This window comes from Mesoplodon mirus (genome assembly GCF_964341445.2).
Source record: "Mesoplodon mirus genome assembly, chromosome: 2".
Classification (NCBI taxonomy): domain Eukaryota; kingdom Metazoa; phylum Chordata; class Mammalia; order Artiodactyla; family Ziphiidae; genus Mesoplodon; species Mesoplodon mirus.
The window spans coordinates 35,314,548-35,335,655 of NC_138977.1; the positions used below are offsets into that span (position 1 = coordinate 35,314,548).

The following is a 21,108-nucleotide window of genomic DNA, read 5'->3' on the forward strand; positions in this document are numbered from 1 at the left end:
TCTGACCCCAGCAGTGAACAGAGAAGGTGGGCTGTGTCATGCCTTGAGACCTGGATCAAGACCTGGATCAAGGAAGACCTTCTGCTCTGTGAGGAAGAAGCCCAGAGCCCCAGTGGGTGGAGCCAGGATGCCCCCAAGGCCTTGAGGACACAGAGCAGCTCCTGCAGCACAGAGCCAAGACTGAGAAGCATGGACAGGTGAGCATGGACTTGGGGCCAGAATCTCAGGTGGGCCTGAGCAGGGACAACATAGCTGCCCAGGGGACACTGGGTGACCACACTCTGATGGAGAAGGGCCAAGACAGGATGGTCTGGGAGGTACTAGAGGGCAGGAGGTTCTCATTGGATTCATTTGGAACAGACTCTCTGGCCTGCAGAGTGGGAAATTCCATGGGTTCAGAGGAAGATGCAGTAGGGGGAAGGAAGCCCCAGTTGTGGGTGTGGGTGTGACTTGGAATCTGCCTGTCACCTGGACCATACCTGCGGGAGGTGTGGGCAAGTCCTAGGGGCTCCTGTGGGATGGACCTGCTGTGTGCCAGGCACCCTGCTCACTGCTGTTCCATTTTCTTCTCAATATATGGGCTCCTTAGTTAAGGTTTTATGTATGTACCTGTGTGGTTACTTTATGGAAGATAAATATTTGCTGGCTATCATAAGGACATATATACACACAGTTTCTTTTTATACTGTAATCACCTGTGACATTTGTTTTATCGTAATAGAGAGAAGGTCAACCTTTTAAGCCCTGTTTCTTCTTCTTTTTTTTTTTTTTTTCTTCTTTTGGGAATCAGACCCCAGGGAGTTTGTTCTTTAGCCTGCAGTGCCTGTTTTGCCCAAGGCCATTCCTAGGTCTTTTTCCAGAATGGCTGTGCTCTCGTCTTCCTGTCTCAGAATCATAGTATTATTTTCATGTGTTTGAACTTGCAGCCAACTCACATCAATTACTTGTAATGGTGGTACATCTTTTTTTTTTAATTGAAGTAGAGTTGATTTACAATAGTTTGTTAATTTCAGCTGTATAGCTGAGTAATTCACATTACATATACATACATTCTTTTTTATATTCTTTTCCATTATGGTTTATAACAGGATATTGAATATAGTTCCGTGTGCTGTACAGTAGGACCTTGTTGTTTACCCATTCCATATACAATAGTTTGCATCTGCTAACCCCAAACTCCCACTCTGTCCCTCTGCCACCCCCTCCCTCCCCCTTTAGAACCACAAGTTTGTTTTGTATGTCTGTGAGTCTGTTTCTGTTTCATAGGTAGGTTAATTTGTGTCATATTTTAGATTATACATGTAAGTGATATTGTATGGCATTTGTCTTTCTCTTTCTGACTTACTTAGTATGATAATCTCAAGTTCCATCCATGTTGCTGCAAAAGGCATTATTTTGTTCTTTTTAATGGATGAGTAGTATTCCACTGTATACATGTGCTACATCTTCTTTATCCATTCCTCTGTTGATGGACATTTTGGTTTCTTCCATGTTTGGGGGATTGTGAATAGCACTGCTATGAAAATAGGGATACATGTATCACTTTGAATTATAGTTTTGTTCAATATGTGCCTAGAAGAGACATTGCTGGATCATATGGCACTTCCATTTTTAGTTTTTTTGAGGAAACTCCATGCTGTTTTGCATATTGGCTACTCCAACTTACATGCCCAGGTTGGCACGCCTTTTGAGTCTGCTGTAATCTCTAAATTTCCCTTGGAGATAGAGACTGAAGGGATGTGGACACTTTAGGATGGAGGGAGAGGGAGAGTTGTGGCTCAAAGAAGGAAGAGAGAAGCTGGCGTGGCCTGGCTGGGACAGGAGCACACTGAGAACATTGGTCAGCCTTGTGAAAAGTGTTTTTACATAGAACATGTTCAGATTGTAAATTAATAGAAAAATAGTAGAACAAACATGATTATCAGTTTCCAAGGGCTGCCACAGCAAAACACCACACATTAGGGTGACTTCAGCAACAGAAACTCATTGTCCCAGTTCTGGAGACTGGAAGTTGAATACCAACGGGTCAGCAGGTTCACTTTCTCCTGAGGCCTCTCTCCTTGGCTCCCAGGTGGCCTCCTCGTGGCTGTGATCTCACATGGCCTTTTCTCTGTGGGTCCCCGTCCCTGATGTCTCTTCCCCTTCTAAGAACACCCATCAGTGTTGCATTAGGACCTCCCTGAGCAGCCTCATTTTACCTTAATCAGCACATTACAGACTATATTACTATATAGGGTCCCATTCTGACGTCCTGGGAGTTACAGCTTCAACTTATGAACTGTGGGGGGCACACAGTTTAGCCTACAACATCCCATGTCCACATCCAGTGAGTGATGCCCCCAGCCATCCCTGCTCTTCATCACTGTGAAGCAAATCCTGCATATCATAGTGTTTTCAATGTAAATAGTGTACTCTGTGTCTTTCACGTATAGGACGTCTTTTCATTAATAACCTTTAAAAAATCATCAGATATCCAGAATCCCAACTGGCTGCAACCATCTTTTTGTTTGGATGTATGTATTTGAATTCAGAACAAAAGCCTTGTCAAATATTGTTGATTGTATGTATGCTCTTAATCTCTAATATACATTATTTTCACTCTTGTTACTATTTTCTTGAAGATGCCTGGTGAGTTGTGTCATAGAGTTGCCCACACCTGGATTTTGCCGACTGTGTCCCTGTGCTGTTGTTTTTCGTCACTACTGGGAGCAGTGGCTCTCTGTGAAGAAGAGGACCACCTAGCGAGCTCGATTTCCGCCCATTAAGTAACAGGGACAGAAGTGCCAAAGGAAGCAGAGACTGACTGGGGCTCTCAGTCCTCCTGGCGGCTGCTGTAGGGTTGAAGGGAAGGGGGAGAAATAGGCCTGAGTGGCCACAGCTCCCTGCAGATCTTGGCAAACCTACTGGCAGCCGTGAAGGAGCAGAGTGAACGCTGAAAGGTCAGAAGCTTCTCACTTGTCCCCACCCCTGGAGAGCCAGGTTTCTCTGAAGGGAGTCTCCTTAGACAGAAACCCTCCCTGCACAATGGCCCTGGCATCTTCCCTGGCACAGCTCCAAGCAGAGGCCAGCTGCCCCGTCTGCCTGGATGACCTGAGAGATGCAGTGACCACTGACTGGGCACAACTCCTGTCACCCCTGCATCCACCAGTGCTGGGAGGGTCTCCACGACATCTTCCCCTGTCCTGTCTGCCTCCAGCCCTGCCCTGACAAGGGCTTTGGAAGGAACACTCAGTTATGTCTCACGATTGACTTTGTGAAGCAGCTTCCCAGCACAGAGGAAAAGAGGAAATGGCAGAAAGAGAAACCCCTGTGCGAGAAGCACAAGCAGGTTCTGAGCCTGTTCTGTGAAGGACCTGGAGCTGCTGTGTCTTCAGTGCAGGGTCTCCTCTGACCACCGTGATCACCCCTTGGCACCCATGGAGCAGGCTGCAGCCTGTCACAGGACGAGGCTCAAAGCCCACATTGAGCCCCTGACAAAGCAGCTTGAATATACTGAAAAGTCATTAGAAATGCAAGCCTCAAAATCATTTGATTTGGTGCGGAAGGTGAACAATCAAAGGAGGGAATTGCACTCCGAAGTTGAATGCATTAAGCATTTCTTGGGAACAGAGCATGATGAAATTCATGTTAGGTTACTAAGTGGAGAGAAGGATGCTCAAGATAAAATAATTGAAAAAAAACACCAAATATCGGGCCACGGATCCACGTTGAAAAATCTGCTTGGTGAAATAAATGGTAAGTGTTGCAACCTGACCTGGATTTACTGACAGGCATTGAAAGGATCCACAGCACATATGGAAACCTAAAGAGCCCGGCAGCCTTTTCCTACAAATTAAAGAAGGTGGTTTTCACTCTCCCTCCACAATATTTTGGCCTCCACAAAATGATCTGCACATTTCAGGTACATCTGACACTAGATGCTGAAACTGCTCACCACAGTCTCAAAGTTTCACAAGACAGGAAAACTGCAAGATTTCGAAGGATGGAACCAAACTGTGTTCATAATCCTGAGGCATTTACTTCTCACCTAGAAGTCCTGAGTTCTGAGGGATTTGATGCTGGCAGGCATTTTTGGCAGGTAGAAGTAAGAGGCCTAGGTGACTGCTCCTTAGGTGTGTGTAAAGAATCTTTCCCCAGAAATGCTCCTATATCACCATACCCAAGCAATGGCTGCTGGCAAATTCAGCTCTGGGGTAGTACACCTAACACAGGGGATTCAGGAAACCCATGTCGGATTGGCGTTTTTCTGGACTACGAGTTGGGAGAAATTTCTTTTTATAATTTGAAAAAGAGATCTCCTTTATATTTATTCAGTGACATTTTTACAGAAAAACCTATGCCCTATTTCTCTATTGGACCTTTTTCAAAATCACTTACACTAAGCACTAAGTCTAGTTGAAGGTGAGTACTGAGCCGCCTTAGAAGACAATGTGTATGTTCTATTTTCTCCCTGTGTTGAGGGAACATCCTTGTAATAAACAGTAATAAACAAAAACAAAAAACAAAAAAAAACAAAGTTACTTCCTCGGGGAGGCCGGGCACAATCTTCACCCACCCAGAAGCAACTGATCCAAAGAGGTGACTGATTGTTCTTAGGTTTCAGAAACAAAACTACCCCGCCCCCGCTGCACCCTGTGACCCCAGCTCGCATGAAGCCTTTGGAGTTGTGCTCTTCACTCCTCTACTGCGCAGGGAAGGAGGAAGACCCGGTGGTAAAGCTTTTCAAACCAACCTCAAAGCACTAATAACATGAAAATGTCGCTCCGGAATTAGAGGATCAGCAGAAGCCAATGACTGCCCGGTCACCTGGGAAACGACCCCTCCCCACCATCTTGCTCAGGCTCTTCCGGGTCCCCACCATTAGACATTGAGCATGCGCAGGCCCATCCGCGCCCACTTCCGGTGCAACCACCCATCACCATGGCCCCGAGCGAGTTTCCAGGGACTGGCCTCTCAGGGGCCAGAGATGTGAGCCTTGCCCTGGAGCCTCCAGACTGCTCAGAGCCTCGGGCCTGAGAGGGCTGAGCCACGTGCTCCAGGTGAGCCGGGAGGGCCCTGAGGAAGGGCGGAGGGAGCTTAGCTGAGCAGGGGGCTTTCTGGGCATCTCCTGGCGCCAGACTTAGTGGTCTCTTAAGAAAAGTCACAGGTCGAATCTTGAGAGCTAGGAATCAGCCACAGGTTTAATTTCTTAGCCTGATGTTTATTGAGCCCACGCTAGCCGAGCTTTCCAACAGCTATAAGAATGGAGTAGATAATCAGTTTTGAGGAAAAATAGCAAAGAATTCAGACCATGAACCATACACTCTAGTGTCATTAACCAATGGCTGACAAAAATAAATGTAAAATCTCAAGTGGGATTTGTGGTGTGACAGATATGTGGTGGCAGGAAGCAAGCAGAGGGGCTGGAGGGCCACATCCTCAGGATCTCGGTGTTTTAACAGTAATGAACATTGGAGAGTAAGAGGATTACATTTGAGTGTAGAGTGCTGTAGAGTTATGGAATTGATGGTCGGCATGGAGTAGAAGACGGTAGTCAGAATAGTCGGCCTGTGTATGTAGCCTGGACTGGAAAAGTGTCCCCCCAAACTGTTCTTTTCACTCCAAGGCCTGAGTCTAGAAGGTGGGGTTGGGGAGATAAGTATGGGGGAGGGGAGAACCCATTAGGAGTATGTGTGGGAACGCCAGGGTACCTGCTTGATTTAAATGAATTAGTCTTTATGAAACAATAGTATGGTTCCAGAAATTTCAGTCTTTTATGTTTTTGGCTGCGCTACACAGCTGGTGGGATTTTAGTTCCCTGACCAGGGATTGAACCTGGGCCCTAGGCAGAGTGCAGAGTCCTAAACCCTGGACTACCAGGGAATTCCCTTTTTTCTTCTTTTTAGTCTTTTTTTAATTGGAGTATAATTGCTACAATGTTGTGTTAGTTCCTGCTGTACAATGAAGTGAATCAGCTACGTGTATCCATATATCCCCTCCTTCTTGGACCTCCCTCCCACCCCACCCCCCATCCCACCCATCTAGTTCATCACAGAGCACTGAGCTGAGCTTCCTGTGCTTTATAGCATGTTCCCACTAGCTATCTATTTTATGCATGGTAGTGTATATATATCAATCCCAATCTGCTAATTGGTCTTACCCTCCCCATCCCCCACTGTGTCCACATGTCCATTATTTATGTCTGTGTCTCTATTCCTGCCCTGAAAATAGGTTCATCTGTACCCTTTTTCTAGATTCCACATATATGCATTAATATATGATATTTGGGTTTTTTTCTTCTGGCTTACTTCATTCTGTATGACAGACTCTAGGTCCATCCACATCTCTACAAATGATCCAATTTCATTCCTTTTTATGGCTGAGTAATAGTCCATTGTATACATGTGCCACATCTTCTTTATCCATTCATCTGTTGTTGGACATTTAGGTTGTTTCCATGTCCTGGCTATTGGAAATAGTGCTGCAATGCATATTGGGGTACATGTGTCCCTTTGAGTTATGGTATAGTCAGGGTATATGCCTGGTAGTTGGATTGCTGGGTCATATAGTAGTTCTAATTTTAGTTTTTTAAGGAACATCCATACTGTTCTCCGTAGTGGCTGTACCAGTTTACCTTCCCACCAACAGTAGAGGAGGGTTCCCTTTTCTCCACACCCTCTCCAGCATTTATTGTTTGTAGATTTTTTGATGATGGCCATTCTGACTGGTGTGATACCTCATTGTAGTTTTGATTTCTATTTCTCTAATAATTAGTGGTGTTGAGCATCCTTTCATGTGTCCCTTGGCCATCTGTGTGTCCTCCTTGGTGAGATGTCTATTTAGGTCTTCCACCCATTTTTTGATTGGGTTGTTTGTTTTTTTGATATTGAGCTCCATGAGCTGTTTGTATATTTTGGAGATTAATCTGTTGTCTGTTGCTTCATTTGCAAATATTTTCTCCCATTCTGTCAGTTGTCTTTTCATCTTGTTTATGGTTTCCTTTGCTGTGCAAAAGCTTTAAAGTTTAGCTATGTCCCATTTGTTTATTTTTGTTTTTATTTTCATTACTCTAGTAGGTGGGTCAAAAAAGATCTTGCTGTGGTTTATGTCAAATAGTGTTTTTCCTATGTTTTCCTCTAAGAGATTTATAATGTCCACCCTTAAATTTATATCTTTAATCTATTTTGAGTTTATTTTTGTGTATCATGTTAGGTAGTGTTCTAATTTCATTCTTTAACATGTAGCTGTCCAGTTTTCGTAGCACCACTTATTGAAGAGTCTGTCTTTTCTCCATTGTATGTTCTTGCCTCCTTTGTCATAAATTAGGTGACCATATGTGCTAGGGTTTTTCTCTGGGCTTTCTACCCTGTGCCATTGATCTATATGTCTCTTTTTGTGCCAGTACCATACCTTCTTGATTACTGTAGCTTTGTAGTATAGTTTGAAGTTGGGGAGCCTGATTCCTCCAGCTCAGTTTTTCTTTCTCAAGGTTACTTTGGCTATTCAGGGTCTTTTGGGTTTCCATACAAATTGTAAGATTTTTTGTTCTAATTCTGTGAAGAATGCCATTGGTAATTTGATAGGGATTTCATTGAATCTGTCGATTGCTTTGGGTTATATAGTCATTTTCACAACATTGATTATTCCAATCCAAGAACATGGTATATTTCTCCACCTGTTTATGTCATCTATGATTTCTTTCATCAGTGTTTTGTAGTTTTCTGAGTACAGGTCTTTTGCCTCCGTAGGTAGGTTTATTCCTAGGTATTTTATTCTTTTTGTTGCAATGGTAAATGGGATTGTTTCCTTAATTTCTCTTTCGTTGTTAGTGTATGCAAATGCGAAAGATTTCTGTGCATTAATTTTGTATCCTGCAACCTTACCAAATTCATTGATTAGTTCTCATATTTTTCTGGTGGCATCTTTAGGATTTTCTATGTATAGTATCATGTCATCTGCAAACAGTGACAGTTTTACCTCTTCTTTGACAATTTGGATTCCTTTTATTTCTTTTTCTTCACTGCTTGTTGTGGCTAGGACTTCCAAAACTGAATAACAGTGGTGAGAGTGGACATCTTGTTCCTGATCTTAGTGGAAATGCTTTCTATTTTTCACCATTGAGAATAATGTTTGCTGTGGCTTGGACATATGTGGTCTTTATTATGTTGAGTCAGGCTCCCTCTTTGCCCATTTTCTGGAGAGTTTTTATCATAAATCATTGTTGAATTTTGTCAAAAGCTTTTTCTGCACCTATTGAGATGATCATATGGATTTTTTCTTTAATTCGTTAATATGGTATATCACATTGACTGATTTGCATATTTTGAAGAATCCTTGTATTCCTGGGACAAATACCACTTGATCATGGCGTATGATCCTTTTGATGTGTTGTTGGAGTCTGTTTGCTAATATTTTGTTGAGAATTTTGCATCTATGTTCATCAATGATATTGGTCTGTAATTTTCTTTTTTTGTGATATCTTTGTCTCATTTTCATTTCAGGGTCATGCTGGCCTGATAGAATGAATTAGGGAGTGTTCCCTCCTCTGCAATTTTTTGCAAGAGTTTTAGAAGGATTAGCTTTAGCTCTTCTCTAAATGTTTGATAGGAATTCGCCTGTGAAGGCATCTGGTCCTGGAATTTTATTTGTTGGAAGATTTTTAATTACAGTTTCAATTTCATTACTTGTGATAGGTCTGTTTACATTTTCTAATTCTTCCTGGTTCACTTTTGGAGAATTGTACCTTTCCAAGAATTTGTTCATTTCTTCCAGGTTGTCCATTTTATTGGCATATAGTTGCTTATAGTAGACTCTTATAATTCTTTGCATTTCTGCAGTGTCAGTTGTCATTTCTCCTTTTTCATTTCTAATTATATTGATTTGCTTCCTCTCTGTTTTTTTCTTGATAAGTCTAGCTACAGACTTATCAATTTTGTTTATCTTCTCAAAGAACCAACTTTTAGTTTTATTGATCTTTGTTATTGTTTTTCATTTCTATTTCATTTATTTCTGCTCTGATCTTTATGATTTCTTTCCTTCTACTGACTTTGGGTTTTCCTTGTTCTCTTTCTCTAATTGCTTTAGGTGTAGGATTAGATTGTTTATTTGAAATTTTTCTTGTCTCTTGAGGTGAGATTGAATTGCTGTAAACTTCACTCTTAGAACTGCTTTTGCTGCATCCCAGAGGATTTGGGTTGCCGTGTTTTCATTGTCATTTGTTTCTATGTGGTTTTTGTTTGTTTGTTTTGGGGTGTTTTTTGCGGTACGCGGGCCTCTCACTGTTGTGGCCTCTCCCTCTGCGAAGCACAGGATCCGGATGCGCAAGTTCAGCGGCCATGGCTCACGGGCCCAGCCGCTCCACAGCATGTGGGATCTTCCCGGACCGGGGCACAAACCCGTGTCCCCTGCATCGGCAGGCGGACTCTCAACCACTGCGCCACCAGGGAAGCCCTCTATGTATTTTTTTATTTCCTCTTAGATTTCTTCAGTAATATCTTGGTTATTTAGTAGCACACTGTTTAGCCTCCATGTATTTGTGTTTTTTATAGTTTTTTTTCCTGTAATTGATTTCTAATCTCATAGCATTGTGGTCGGAAAAGATCCTTGATATGATTTCAATTTTCTTACATTTTCTGAGGCTTGATTTGTGACCCAAGGTGTGATCTATCCTGGAGAATGTTCTGTGTGCACTTGAGAAGAAAGTGTATTCTGCCACCTTTGGGTGGAATGTCCTATAAATATCAATTAAATCTATATGGTCTATTTTGTCATTTAAAGCTTGTATTTTCTTATTTATTTTCTGTTTGGATGATCTTTCCATTGGTGTAAGTGGGGTGTTAGTGCCCCCTGCAATTATTGTGATACCGTTGATTTCCCCTTATATGGTTGTTAGCATTTGTGTTATGTGTTGAGGTGCTCCTGTGTTAGGGGCATAAATATTTATAATTGTTATATCTTTTTCTTGCACTGATCCCTTGATCATTATGTAGTGTCCTTCCTTGTCTCTTGTAGCATTCTTTATTTTAAAGTGTATTTTATCTGATATGAGTATTGCTACTCCAACTTTCTTTTGATTTCCATTTGCATGGAATATCTTTGTCCATTTGCCCACTTTCAATCTGTATGTGTCCCTAGGTCTGAAGTGGGTCTCTTGTAGACAGCATATGTATGGGTCTTGTTTTTGAATCCATTCAGCCAGTCTGTGTCTTTCAGTTAGGACATTTAGTCCATTTAATTTAAGGTAATTATGGATATGTATGTTCCTATTACCATTTTCTAAATTATTTAAGTTTGTTTTTGTAGGTCCTTTTCTTCTCTTGTGTTTCCTGCCTAGAGAAATTCCTTTAGCATTCATTATAAATCTGGTTTGGTGGTGCTGAATTCTCTTAGCTTTTACTTATCTGTAAAGCTTTTGATTTCTCTGTCAAATCTGAATGAGATCTTTGTTGGGTAAAGTAATCTTGGTTGTAGGTTTTTTTCTTTCATCACTTTAAGTATATCCTGCCACTCCCTTCTGGCCTGCAGAGTTTCTGCTGAAAAATCAGCTGATAACCTTATGGGGATTCCCTTGCTGCTTTTAATATTTTTTTCTTTGACTTTAAATTTTGTTTGTTTGAGTAGTATGTGTCTTTTGGTGTTTTTCTCCTAGGGTTTATCCTGTACAGATTCTCTGGGCTTCCTGGACTTGGGTGGCTATTTCGTTTCCCATGTTAGGGAAGTTTTCGACTATAATCTCTTCGAATATTTTCTCAGACCTTTTTTTTTCTCTTCTACTTCTAGGACCCCTATAATTCGGATGTTGGTACCTTTAGTGTTGTCCCCAAGGTCTCTGAGATTGCCTTCAATTCTTTTGATTCTTTTTTCTTTGTTCTGCTTCTCAGCATTTTTTCCCACCATTCTGTCTTCTAGCTCACTTATTCATTCTTCTGCCTCAGTTATTCTCTTATTGATTCCTTCTAGTGTATTTTTCATTTCAGTTATTGTGTTGTTTATCTCTGTTTGTTTGTTCTTTAGTTCTTCTTTGTTAAACATTTTTGTATTTTCTCGATCTGTGCTTCAATGCTATTTCTGAGATTTTGGATCGTCTTTACTATCATTATTCTGAATTCTTTTTCAGGTAGCTTGCCTATTTCCTCTTCATTTATTTGGGTTTGTAGGTTTTTACCTTGCTCCTTCATCTGTAACGTATTTTTTTTTGTTGTCTCATTTTTTTTTTTCTGATGGGTAGACTGTGTTCTTGTCTTACTGGTTGTTTGGCCTGAGGCTTCCAGCATGGAGTTTGTAGGCTGTTGGGTACAGCCAGGTCTTGGTGCCGAGATGAGGATCTCCAGGAGACCTCACTCTAATTAATATTCCTTGGGATCTGAGGTTATCTGTTGGTCCATTGGTTCGGACTCGGAGATCACCACAGGAGCTCAGGCCTTATGCCCTGCCCGTGAACCAAGATTCCACCACCCATGTGGGGCAGCAAAAAAAAAAAGAGAAAGCAGAAAAAAAAAGGAGCAGAACAATAACAAACAGTAAAAATTAAAATAAGATTAGAAAACTAACAAATATGTTAGAAAAAATAAAAATATAGATGAAATATGACCAGAAGGTAAAACAGAACCATAAGAGCAAAAATGAGGAAAAATAAAAAAGCTGCAAAAGGACTTGGCCATGGGGGATGGGGCTTATGTGGGGGGCAGGGCTTTGGCACAGGCGGGGTGTAGGTGGCGGCCTATGCCTAGGACGCAGGCGGAAAAGACCCTGGGGGGCTGGGGGCGGGGCTTAGGGTCATCGGGAGGGGCCCTTGAGTGCCTCAGGCCTTGGAATGTGGATGATCAGGCCCAGGAACCCAGCAGGCTCCAGTGGGTGGGGAAAACTCCATCTATGCCTTCCCTCCCCCACCATCCTCAGATCCCAGAGGGTCCCTCCCCATCTGCCCCTCCTCCATTTTTCCCCCTCCCTCCCTCCTATGCCCCTAGGATCTCTGCAGCTAGGGGGGCCCCAGAGGTTGGAGGACACCCCCGGGACCCCAGCAGGCTTCCCAGAACCTGATTGGGCAGGGGAAATGCCAGCTGCATTCCCCCCTGATCGTCTAAAACCCCTGAGGGTCCCTCCAGGTGTGGGAAGCTCTCCCTCTCCCAGCCACCCCTCAATGGCGCCGGTTCCATCTGGCCTTCACCCCTCCTTCTCGCTTACTACCCCCCATGTCCTACCTGGTCACTCAGGGGTTTCTCCTATCCCCTTGGGTGTCGAGGTCCCCCCAGCATCTGGTAGGTGCCCTAGTTGTGGGGAGACACAAACTCTGCATCCTTCTACTCCCCCATCTTCTTTAGCCATACTTGTAATGTACTACCTGTATAGCCTTGGGCAATATTCTTAAGACCTTATATATTTAATCAGCCAAAATGCATTTGTAAAATATGGAATTTTAAACAAGGATTAGGAATCCATGACATGACAGTGTTATTTATGAACATTAGATTGGAAGGTCAGAAGAGTTGGAAGACACATTTTCATTACTTTATACATTTCTTTTTATACCATAGAGGAGGAAAAATATTTTTCCCTCTACTCTGCTAGGTTCTTGGCTGAGACACCCCTCTTCCCTCCCATAATTAAAGATTAACAGGAGAAAAAACAAAACAACTTTAAATACATATGGTCATGTAGGAGCCCCACAAAGGAATGAGACTCAAAAGGCAGCCCGGCAACTGAGGCTTATATACCAGACTGAGAAGAGCAAAGGGATAGGGACCTGGGTTTCAAATGGGAGGAAGGCAGTTCACTGGAAGGTGAGTAGAGGAAATTGTTGGTAAAGTTTGCTCTGCCATTCAAATAAGTCAGGTAGATGAATGATCTCTGGAAATAGAGCACTTCCAGGTACAGTCTACCTTTCTAATATAAATTTCCCTAAATTCTACTCTGTTTTCTGAGCTTCTGTGTCAACAGTTTCTCAAAATAGTCTGCTCAAAATCATCCTTATGCCAAATGGGCATATTTTGGGGTGGCATATTCTGTTATCCTTTAATTACAATATAACAAAAAAGAATTTTAATGCACTAATACCTTACAGCTCCTTCAAAACTAGAATGCATGCAAACTTTCTTTGCCAAACTACTGCCATGAGCAGTTAACACTTTTTCTTCTCACTAAAGATTTAGCAGTACCAAAATTTATAGTAGCTTTATATACTTTAATACAATGTTACATGATATAACAAAAATCTAGGCAGTTGAGATAGATTTCTAAGAGCTTTTTTCACTTTGAAAATGTATAAGATCTTGTGTCTAGGAGTCCCCAAGACTATACCTAGGTACAGCTATTACTTGTGTCTAGGAATCCCCAAGACTATACCTAGGTACAGCTATTACTAGGGGGACTCAGAAATCTCAGGGTAAAGTATATTCAGACCTGTGATTGATTATAGTGAATGGATTCAGCAAAATCAACAAAGGGAAAAGATGCATGAGATGAAGTCTCAGGAAACCAAGGCAAACTTCCAAGAGTCCTCTCCCAGGAGAGTCACACAGACCCACTTAATACCTCCAGCAACAAGTTGTGACAACGTGTGTGAAATGTTCTTACCAGGGAAGCTCTTTAGAGGCTTGTTGCCCCCAAATCTGGGGGAAACAGGTCATGTAGCCAGCCTCTGCCTAGCATGTATCAGATCTCCAGATTCCCAGAAGGAATACTGGTGGTGAGCATAAACCACATCATTTGTACCTACACTTTAGCACAGTGAGCCATTATCAGGAAATAGTGGTAACCCTTACAGAATCCACCTTCCCAGACAGGACCCAAGGGCCAGCCTTTTAAGCAGGCCTTTCTAAGGACAGCAGTCTTAAGCCTGCTCTTTTAACTCTTTTTTTGTACAGTGCCACTTATTGTTCTGGGTTAGGTACTGCATGTCATCCCCAAAGCACCATGGTGTATTCATCAACCCAGAACCCTAACATTCAGTGGGGGTTTGGGTTTTTTTTTTAAACGGAGGTTTCATTATGTTGACATGGCTTATTAAGTCATTGGTCATTGGTGATTACCTCAACCTCCAGTGCCTCTCCCCAGGAAGTCGCAGGTTAGGACTGAAAGTCCCAACCCTCTAATCGTACCTTGATCTTTCTGGTGACTTGCCTCCATTCTGGTGATGTCTGTGGGTCCTTGGCCATCACTCATCTCATTAGCATACGAAAGACCCTCTTAACACTAGGGAGATTTCAAGGTTGTTAAGAGTCCTGTGTCAGGAACCTGGGATAAAAACTAAATATATATTTATTAGGTACAGAAGTAACAAGAAGTACAGTGTGCTTAATGGTTTAGAGTTTTACGCTACTGGGAAGTTAATAAGTTAGCCTGTTAATGTTTCATAGTTGGTGCCAGATGACACAAACTCCTGGGTCAGAGACAGAGGACTCTTACTGGCACAGCCAGCAGCATGAGCAGCATGATGTGTCAGTTCCCCTAACCTCCCAAGTCCCACAGAGGTGATGTGGAGGGGCCACGTGGATGCTGTGCACACTGCGCGTTTGCAACACATTCAGAGATCCCTGAGTTTGGGGGATCCCCTTTCATAGCAAGCCTGTTTCTGCTCCCACAGGGAGACTTTACCTCCCCTTTCAAGGATGCTTTCTGCAAACACAACCCTGAGAAATGGCCCTAATGGTATATTAGTGTAAACTGGGTACAATAAAGTTTTATAATAAAAAAGGAGACTGTCCATATTCTCAAGAAATATTAGTTTAAGTATTTAAGGGAAAACTGACATGATGTCTGTAATTTAAACTGTTCAAAATAATATATTCTACACATGTATATATTCATACACATTCTTGCCCTGACATGTAGTGAGAAAGAATACTGGTCAGACCAAATCTTAAAAACTGGACACTCTAAGCAAGGGAGTAAGGGAGGTGACTACATTATTGTTTCAATATCGCTGTAGTTTTGAAGGCTTTCAAAAGGAAAAGTTAGAGAGACCTCTGGCTGGTTTATTCTGTCCTGTCATGCCTAATTTCCAGGCAGAATTATTCTCTCAAATAGTAGCTACTCAACCATCAGTACACTATTCCTTTTTCTTCTCCCCCACATTATCAGGCACCATTTTTAAACTTTTTCTGCTGTTCACATTTCACATAAAATGATGCTTGAACATAGTAAAATTGTCATGATTTCACATTTAATGCTGGATTTGTGCGTATAACCAAGGGGAAATTACCCCATTCTGACTCATCACTTCTACGCTATCTTATTTCAGAATTATTAAAATGTGAAAAGAAATATGCATCTTAGAATTAATAAAATATGGTTGTATATACTTGTCATGCATTTTATCATCCCTCCTTGCCCATAATCCAGCTCACTTTAGGAGAACATTGGGCGTAGGGTCCTGGAGGAACTTAAGCCAATTGGACTGTGTATGGCCTGCCTTCCTGAATATACATGCAGGTAATCCTCTTCTAGAGGTAAATCACACTCCCCACCCCACCCCAGCTAACACTCACCTTGAGTAGGAATTACTTGCCAAATATTCTGGCCACTGTTATCCGCATGTGTGTGTTTGGATAGCAGGGTTTGTGTGGTGTGTGTAAATGGTAGGAATGGGCTGATAGAAGGTGGGTTTTCAAACACAGACTGACTCACAACTCCTGTCTCCTTTTCCTCTGATCTAGCAGGGCTCAGTATTTCTGAAACCCTTCTATATTATTGTCTCATCTGTATAAATATTATTCCCTTTGACTAGGTGACCCTTTCCTTACTTTTCCCTGGGTTGAGTTGAGGCTTTGTGGAAGGAGCTTGAGTCTCCTTCTCTGGTAAGGTTTGCTGTGCATCAGGCACTGTGGTAAGTGCCTTCCACACAGTCATTGATTCTCAATTAAACCCTCACACCAACTATGAAATTAGTGCTGGGAGAGGAATTTCAACATAGGCCTTTGAAGTCTTTTATGTATGCCAAGAATGTAGGGCCCTGACTTCCCTTCAACCAGGCCATCTAATACCAGTTCATGTATAAATATTCTCAGTTGCACCTACAATGTCCTTTATAACTTTTTCTCTCTATTCCCAGAGAAATTCAGATTATATTTGGTTGTCTCTTCTCTTTAATTTTTTGTAATTGAACAGTCTCCCCACTTTTGTCTTTTATATAACATTGACATTTTTAATACTAATGTTTTTTTAGGGTTTATTCATTTTGTATTTATTATTATTATTTATTTTTTAATAAAAAGCCCTTCTTGAATATCTACTACAGGCCAATGAGCAAGGTAGACTAAGAACCTACTTATCTTACTCACTATTGATGGACAAAAGAGAAACTAACCAACAAACGCACACATGAAGTAGACAATTTTAGATTATGATTACATTCTATGAAAGAAAATAGAGGGGATAGCAGAGAGTGCAGGGAGAGGAAGACAGTCAAACTATGTGAGTAGAAACTGTTTCCTCGAGGAGATAGCATTTGAGAGAGGAGACCTGACAGAAAACACAGAGGTGTACAAAGATTCCTGCGGAGAATGCTTAACTCCATAGCAATGACCTCAGCATCGATGAAATAAAATTTATATTTTAAGGCAGGACAAGAAAATTTAAACATAAAATTCTCTTTCTGTGTTTGTTTGGGCCACCTCTCTACCTCCCCAATGTGCAGGGTGCTTCTGCATTACACATAAACCAGAGCTTCTCAAAGATGGGACTGCCTGCTCAACCTTAAAGATCAATTGTTTTCCCGTTCATCTGACCCTAGCAACTTAACTTCTTAAAAGAATAGCATCCGGGGTCTTTCCTGGTGGTGCAGTGGTTGAGAGTCTGCCTGCCAATGCAGGGGACACGGGTTCGAGCCCTGGTCTGGGAGGATCCCGCATGCTGCGGAGCGGCTGGCCCCGTGAGCCACGATTACTGAGCCTGCGCGTCTGGAGCCTGTGCTCTGCAACAGGAGAGGCCCCGATGGTGAGAGGCCTGCGCACCGCGATGAGGAGTGGACCCCACTTGCCGCAACTGGAGAGGGCCCTCGCACAGAAACGAAGACCCAACACAGCCATAAATAAATAAATAAAAGTTAAAAAAAAAAAAAAAAAGAATAGCATCGGGGCTTCCCTGGTGGCGCAGTGGTTGAGAGTACGCCTGCCGATGTAGGGGACACAGGTTCGTGCCCTGGTCCGGGAAGATCCCACATGCCGTGGAGCGGCTGGGCCCCTGAGCCATGGCCGCTGAGCCTGAGCGTCCGGAGCCTGTGCTCCGCAACGGGAGAGGCCACAACAGTGAGAGGCCTGCATACCGCAAAAAAAAAAAAAAAATATATATATATAGAATAGCATTCTTTCCCAACTCTGTAGGAGGTCATAGTGACTTGCTGCTCACTTTGGACCTGCTTACCTGGACTATGTATCCTTCATGAACTTTATGTAAAATATCAGTATATCATTTTGATATATGATCCTTTGTCTTGAAAATGTATATGACTTTGCTTTCCAACTTCTAATAGGTGGAACAATTCTTTCTGAGAGTCTGTCTCCCAGATTATAATCCTCAGTTTGGCTTGAATAAAATTTCCCCTTTTTTCTTCTTGATTGTTAATTAAATTTTTGTAATCACCATATTCAACCAAAAAATTTAATTTTTGCTGCAATGTACCAAGGAAGAAAGAACGATAGGACTCAACCTCAAAGTGACTAGTCAGGATCAGTACTTAAGATTTTGTATATCATGTTGAGGAGATGAGGTTTTAAAGTGCATTCAGACACTGGAAAAATTTAATCACTGGGAAGAGAGGATATAAGTTGTCTAGTCAATGGAAAATTTTGATTACTGAGTGGGAATGGATGCAAGGGAGCAAGAGTGGAAGCAGGCTGACCAGGTAGAAGGGTGGTACCACAACCAAGTGGAGAGCTCTTGGTGGCTTGGTCTAGGTTAGGCTTCTGTACTGCATTCATATATCTCACAAGGTAGGGGACTGCCCCCAAAAGGTACAGAACAATAAATGAGTAGAAACAGCAAGGGATATAGTGATTTATATCCCAGTGTACTACAAAATGAATGAAACCACTTCCATTTAAGTTAACCATTTGGATGAGCCTGCAGGTGATTTTTCTAAAATTTTAATACTTTGAAATAATGATAGATTCAAGGAACTTTTAAAGTTAGTACAGAGGGGTCCCATGGACCCACTGTCTACGTTCCCATGTTTCTTAACAATATTATATGGAAACCAAGAATTTAATATTGGTCAAATGAGTACGTATAGTTCTGTGTCACTTATCACATGCAGATTCATGTAGCCACCACCAAATAGAGAACTATTCCATCTCTATGAAGTCTTATAGTCACAGCCATCACACTCCCACATCATACCAAAACCATGACACCCGCTTTTTGTGAAGTAGTATTTCAGAGTAACATTCAAAGATCATGACCCCTCATCTATAAGTATTTCATCATGTATTTCCTAAGAATACAATACTTTCTTATGTAGCTAAAGTGTAATTTTAGAATTCAAGAAGGTTAACTATGATACACTTATCTAATAAGTAGTGCATATTCCAATTTTCCCCATTGTCCCATACTATCCACTTTACAGCAGTTTTCCTGCCTATCTAGAATCAAAGCTTAAGATCATGAATTTCTCTTAGTTGTTTCTTTAGTCTCTTTTAATGTATTTTTTTCAGTGTCATCCTTGTTTATGCAGTGTTTAAGACCATTGAATGTTCCATGGTTTCAATTTTGGTGATTATTTCCCTGTGATTAGATTTGAGTAATGGTGGGGGGGCAGAACTTTTCCATATGTGCTGTTTTTCTTCCCATCGCAGGCCATCAATTTATCCATTCATTGGTCAGGAGGTGTTCTCTAGTCTCTACATTGTAAAGGCACTTATTTTGTCTCTCTACACATGAACTATAATTCTTAGAATAATATTTTGAGATTGTGTGAATATATTATTTCCCATGAAATTTTACCTTACAGTATTTGCAGTCATTGATGATTCTTGCCTGAATTAATTATTATATTGTGATTTCCAGTCTAGTAAATTTTGAAATTAAAAGCTTTTCTCCCCCATAGGAATGATTGCTTTCTTGAACCTGTGGCTACTTACTTGTAGAAGAAACTCATTAATGTTAAATTTGGGTGGGCTAATTTGCGATACAGCTACAAGCAGTAAATCTCTCTTGCCCTTCAAGTTGAGGTAGGTGCAGGAGACTCAGCAAGACTTCGGTGGCTGTCGTCAGCATGCCGGTCCAGTGCAATGTAAAGCAGGTCAATCTGTGATCTCTGGAGGAAGATATTCACTTCTCACTGGTTCTTGAGCTTGAGGCAGGCCTTGCCAGAGGGAGCATTCTTATCCACCACTTTTGTTCTCAACTCAGTGGAGTTCATAACAGCCCTGGTACAGGCACAAGAGGTGTCTAGCTACCCCATCTGTGTGGATAACTTGAAAGATCCAGTAACCATCAACTGTGGGCACAGCTTCTGTTGCTCATGCATCAGCATGACTTGGAAGGACCTAGGTGATACCTTCCCCTGTCCTATCTGCCATTTTTGGTTTGGAGACAAGAACATCAGGAGCAAACTCAGCTCAGTCATTTGACTGAAATTGCTAATTTACTCCAGATCAGAAGGAGCACGTGGAAGGGGCAGGAAGAGAGTTCTGTGTGTGAGAAGCACAATCAGTTTCTGACCCTTTTTTATGGGAAGAACCTAGAGGTTTTATGTACACAGTGCTCTTTCTCCATTTAATACCAGAAACACTACAATTGCCCCATCATGAAAGCTGTCTCTCATCACAGGAAAATTCTAGAATGTACCATTGAGCCCTTGAAGAATGATATGGAACAAGTTGAAAAAGTGATAACTCTGCAAGCCAGCCAATCAGTTGAACATGAGAAACCAGGTTAAATGTAGGAGAGAAGAAATAAATTCTGAATGTGAGCAATTTAGACTGTTTCTACAGAATCAGCAAGAGGATATTCTTAGGCAGATGGAAGATGAAGAGATGGACATTTTAACAAAACTCTATGAAAACTTTGTAACATTTACAGATCATGCTTCCATACCGAAACATCTGCTGAGGGAGGTAGGGGAATCTTGCCATGACATAAGAACAACCACTCTGCGGATGTGGTTAGACTATCCTTGTAAACCTGTTTGTTCTTTTTGTTCACCTATAAACTCTGGCTAATGTATTTTGTCAACTCAGCCAATTTATAAGCATGAAAGTTACCAATATGGGAAGACATGGCAAAACTGAGTCCTGATCATTAACTTGTAATGATATATTATCTAAAAGAATAATTTGGAATGAGAAATATTAATTCAGATTATTGACAGTAAGAAGAAATTTGGTGTAATGTCACAAAGTACAGAAAAAAATACACTCACTGTTAGCTTTCATATATATGTCTAAAAACAAATTCACTCTGAAGTTCAAAAATATAAAATTCCTTTAACACACTCAAGATCATTAACTATGAGTTTTAATATATCCCTGCACTTCTGGTTCACTTAAGAAAAATCAGAAAATACAGTTTAGTAAAGGAAAAAAAGAATATTTACTGATAGTCTCACCACACAGAAATAAACATGGTAAGAATTTGTTATCATTTTTTAGGACATTTTAAATGTAGATATATAGTCATGCATTGAAAAAAATTGCATACGTAAATTTGCTTTTTTAAAATTTAAAATGAACATTTTGCATGTTAATAAATATATATGTGCAACATCATTTTCAATTGTTGCATGGTATATATGTGCCACTGTTTATTCAGTTTATCCATTATTGTTGGATAATTTATTTTTCAGGACTCTTTCAGTTGCAAGGAGCACAAAACTTAAACTGCCCCAGACTAAAAGAGGAAAAGTCTTAGACAGGCTGTCCTGTGTTTGCAAGATAGCTACCAGCAGTTCTGGAATAATATCCTTTCAACTCCAAGTTCAGCAGGTGGAGGAAAAGCCATGCCTTCAGATGTTCTAGTTCTAGAGTTCACTCTAACTAGACCAATTTGGATTCGACCACTGTATGGAGAGGAGGAGCTGGGTGTAACCCGACAAAATCAGAGCGATCTTACCAGAATGAGGGAATATGAATGCTGATGGGCAAAAACAGCATCTGTCCACTACAGACATTTTCAGTGTTTGCAGCTATTTGCCTT

The 21,108-nt window shown here is 41.4% G+C and overlaps 2 protein-coding genes across 2 annotated transcripts in view; both read left to right on the forward strand.

Moving 5' to 3' along the window:
* Window positions 1–3,024: 3,024 nt before the first annotated feature.
* LOC309815719 (tripartite motif-containing protein 60-like) lies at window positions 3,025–4,399 on the forward strand (the record flags this gene model as incomplete). The annotated part of the gene is given in 4 exon segments (XM_082642653.1): window positions 3,025–3,110; window positions 3,112–3,348; window positions 3,350–3,639; window positions 3,741–4,399. Coding segments are annotated over 4 exon segments (1,272 nt in total).
* A 521-nt stretch (window positions 4,400–4,920) lies between these two features.
* LOC309815723 (tripartite motif-containing protein 60-like) overlaps window positions 4,921–21,108 on the forward strand; it is a gene marked incomplete at both ends in the record, with an annotated part of 48,302 nt that continues 32,114 nt past the window's right edge. Inside the window, 7 exon segments of the mRNA XM_082642672.1 lie at window positions 4,921–4,968; window positions 10,759–10,780; window positions 11,946–12,083; window positions 19,324–19,518; window positions 19,521–19,690; window positions 19,694–19,834; window positions 19,836–20,077. Of these exon segments, the coding sequence (XP_082498798.1) occupies window positions 4,921–4,968; window positions 10,759–10,780; window positions 11,946–12,083; window positions 19,324–19,518; window positions 19,521–19,690; window positions 19,694–19,834; window positions 19,836–20,077 (956 nt within the window).